We start from the raw sequence: 3,779 nt of genomic DNA, 5'->3' as shown, positions 1-3,779 counted from the left end.
TGCAGAGATCCGAGGACCAGGTAACCATAGTCTTCAGGAATCCACCAGAGTTTAGAGTACTAACACAAAGAAAGTGGAAGGTGGGGGAAATTTCCAGCAGCACCTGAACAATCCCAGAAATTAGATATTAGTTTTACTACTTGTTGTCTTTATCTCATATGTTGAGTTTGTCACTAAATGTTATGTATTGCTTTTACATGCTGACTGTAATAAGTGTTTTCATTTTTATTTTTTTAGGTTGCCTACTTATACCTGTCCGAGAACAACGGAGGAAATTTAGCCTGTTGAGCTAACTCTGGCTGATTTACAGTTACTTTGCTGATGATTAATGACCACTATCAACGAATGAAATGACCTCTTTAGGCTCCATGATGCATCCCACTTGTTACCATTGTTAAGTTGACACAATAACAGAAAACAGAAAACACTCAGTTCAAGGTGCAGAATTTAAACTTTCCAATCTTTATCCCTGGGTTTTATTTAAAAATAATACAGCCAACCAAATGTAAAAAATGAAATACCACCGTATATCTAAACCGTGTATAAAACATTATGTGATAAGACAATTGGCGGAAAGAATGCCGTTCAACCAAGAGGATATAAATTTGCCTCCACCCTTCTCCCAGACACACTCATTCAACACAGCCCTTTCCTTTCTTTGTACTCCCATCAAAAGCAAAACAAGAAATACACTCTTGTGTACAACACATACAATCCATTACCCAGTTCTTCTCAAACTGAGCTGTCTGGATTATCCGGATTGTTATTCCACCAAACAAAATGCGAGTTGTACTGTAGTTCCTTTATTCTACAGTAAAGAATAAGATATTTGTAGTTGCTGTGAGCATCACATATTACAGACAGACATCTACTGAACAGATATCTCAACATTTTGTTAAATAAAACAGAAGGGGTTACACCACTAGAGAGAAGAAATTGGATAGATACTGTTGGTTTGATAGAAGACACTGGCACTACGTCATGTTGGCTTTTAAAACGATTACAGTCTCTTGAACTGGCTGAAGAAAGACTAACGTCAGAAAGAAATAAAGCATCTCTGTAATGCCATGTTTACATCAACAACGTTGAAACAAAGGATCATTTTCATTATTATTAATAGTTTAGTTTATAAAAACACACTCTTCATAATTGCCTAAAACCACAGATCAAATATATAGTTTGGTCCTCAATGTCCTACAATTTCCAAAATTCAAATTTTACAAAATCCAACATCATGGAACATAATCCAGCAGATATTAGACATGGCATGTTCAACTGAGGCATTTAAATCAAAGCTTAAGACTTACGTATTCACTGCTGCGTATGAGTCCTACACTTATCTTTGATATCTTTGTATATCTTTTATATACGTTTCTTTAAACGTAGCAGTGGTGGGACAGTTTCATTTTGTTTCTTTGTAACCTTTTCTGATTTTACTGTTTTCTATGTTTACTCTTTCTATTGTATGTTGTGATTTTACACATTCTGTTAAAGCACTTTGGATACCTGCTGGTAATTGTAAAGTGCTATATAAATACATTTTGATTGATTGATTGATTGATCTTTGTATAGTGCTATTTACTTTTTACTGTCTCAATTTACATTTTTATTTTTACTGACCATTGTGTTTCCATACTGTGCTACAGCTCCAGGTTAACCCTTAAAACAGTCATCAGATGCCAGTGTTTGGAACATCTTTTGTTTTTCCTCTAGCTTTTCCTCAAGGCACTGGATAAGAATGGGGTCCACGTTGGGGTCGAACTTATTGGCGAACCAGTGGCCGTATTTGAGCAACCACCGCATTTCCGCAGCACCGTAAATGCAGACGCTGCGGACGTGTTTCCCTGAGCAGGGTGGGTAGAGGTTCTTCTCCAGGTAGTGCCACTTCACCAGCCGGGTCTGACTCATCAGGTCGGTGACATCGGGATGCGATCTGGGCAACTCTCCAGGTACACCTGGCAGTCGCACAAGGGTAGCCCAGAAGTGTTCGTCTGGAGAGTAGGTGTCCTCTGACCAGGCCAAGAAATCTTTCACCACATCCGAGGAGTTCATGTGCACAATGAAGTCCCGGGACAAGACAAAGTAGGCGCTCCCAGTGAAGACCTCGATGCTGTGCGGCGGTGGGCTCTTTCTCTGCTCTGTTTTCACCGGCAGTTTCACATATTCATAGTTGGCATCCCTCACCTCGTGGTGAAAGGTGAACCTCTGCCTCTTATAGTCAGTGGGTCGGCATGTCTCCAGCATGTTGGCTCCTTCTAACTTCTTAAATTCTGACACCAGCTCGATGTTGGACCTGAGGGGGAAATCTTGGCCACAGAGGTTGACGACGTACTTCCACTTGACTTCTGACCCCAAAAGGTCAGAGAGACAGTTGAGATCAGCTTTTAATCGACTGAAGCTCGCATAAAAGACAGATTCTCGCTTGGACGCGATGAAGACATTGGGCAAACAGCGGGCCAGACCCTCCACAGCTGAGATGAACTGAGCCGAGGACTTCTGATCATAGTGGATGCAGTAGATGTTACCGGGCGAGTACAGCGTTCGGATGAGTCTCTCTATCATCCATGCAGATTTGTGCACAACCAGCGAGTAAGCAAGAGGATAATCTTTCTCCTCCTCTGAGACACACACGTCATCATAACCTCTGGACTTGATGAACAAAGGGCAGTTTGAGGTAAGGTTAAGGAGACTTTCATCATTGTCTACCACAACTTGTTTCTCTCTGATGATCATCGACTTCCCCATCTCCACTGGGTCCATGTCGTATATGGCCTTACAGTTAATATTGTATCTGTGGAATGTCTGGATGTCATCCAAAGCCGCCGGGGGAGGTAAGGACTCAGGGATGTAGCTGAACCTCACACTGACCAGTATCAGGACACACAGAGTCAGCAGTGACAGGAGGGAAGAGATGAAGGGCTTTCTTGTTAGTCTCAGTACTGAACGTGTATTCATTCTGTGGTGAGAGGAAACAGGAGCCAAAACTTATTGTGGGATTTTGGTCAAAGTGAGAAAATGGACATGTTCCTTTGAAAGCCAGATGTGTGGATGTGACATGCCATGTTAAGTGATTAAATTACTCACCTTGCTCTATACAGAGGTATTGGTCCACCTGGTGAACATTCACATCAAGTCACACCCTAAAAGTTGTAAAAGCGAAGATGAATTCAGATTGTATTGAACAGTTTCTGTTTAACAGAAACAACTGTAATAGCCTACTGAATCGTTACCCAGAGCAAAAAAAAAAAAAAAAACTTGATAAGAAACTTACCGATGTCAGGAGAGTGAACATTTATCTTTTTACGCACAAATGATGCGACATCTATTCGGATTATCAACTTGAACAAACTCTCAATCAATAAAAGTTGTAGATTTAATTTGCCACATGGTTATCCTAAGCGTAAAGAGGGTCAAAACGCTCTGGATGTCAGCCTGCTTTAAGTGTCTGTGTGTCGGTGACAAGAGAAGAGGAGAGGACACCGCTGCGCTTTTAAAAATAACCGGGGAGGGGGGAGGGGCTCAGGAAGTTGCAAAACGGCACTAATTACAGCAGAGCGCAGTGACAATGTTCTACCATGGGGACACATGAAAACGTTGTTAGTCAAGGTCAGAGAACACAATGTGGGTTTGTGTATTATATCTAAAAAAATGAATTATAGCGCGCGAATGGAACGGTGCGTATAGGCTGATTTATGGGGATGAATTAAAACCTCGTGGATGGAGTCATCTGAACTCACTAAAAGGAGAGAGAGAAAGAGATGCAAAAGTGGTACTCAAAG

At 41.3% G+C, this 3,779-nt stretch overlaps 1 protein-coding gene across 2 annotated transcripts; it reads right to left on the bottom strand.

The window, feature by feature from the left end:
• Positions 1 to 1,622: 1,622 nt before the first annotated feature.
• LOC117959163 (beta-1,3-galactosyl-O-glycosyl-glycoprotein beta-1,6-N-acetylglucosaminyltransferase 4-like) lies at positions 1,623 to 3,490 on the bottom strand. Of its 2 annotated transcripts, XM_034896149.1 has the most exons (3): positions 3,272 to 3,490; positions 3,085 to 3,140; positions 1,623 to 2,956 (listed from the first exon to the last, which is right to left on the bottom strand). In XM_034896149.1, the coding sequence occupies exon 3, from the start codon at positions 2,953 to 2,955 to the stop codon at positions 1,654 to 1,656; it is 1,302 nt and encodes a 433-aa protein (XP_034752040.1). In that variant the 5' UTR covers position 2,956; positions 3,085 to 3,140; positions 3,272 to 3,490; the 3' UTR covers positions 1,623 to 1,653. The 2 variants fall into 2 exon arrangements, with proteins under 2 accessions (XP_034752040.1, XP_034752041.1); XM_034896150.1 differs by lacking the exon at positions 3,085 to 3,140 and having other exon boundaries at positions 3,272 to 3,292.
• Between the last annotated feature and the right edge of the window lie 289 nt (positions 3,491 to 3,779).

Source organism: Etheostoma cragini, chromosome 16, assembly GCF_013103735.1.
Source record: "Etheostoma cragini isolate CJK2018 chromosome 16, CSU_Ecrag_1.0, whole genome shotgun sequence".
Classification (NCBI taxonomy): Eukaryota; Metazoa; Chordata; class Actinopteri; order Perciformes; family Percidae; genus Etheostoma; species Etheostoma cragini.
This window is presented reverse-complemented; position numbering and strand designations above follow the sequence as displayed.

Excerpts from the sequence above, each read along its gene's own strand:
- LOC117959163 (XM_034896149.1), bottom strand. The coding sequence starts at position 2,955 with ATGAATACACGTTCAGTACTGAGACTAACAAGAAAGCCCTTCATCTCT.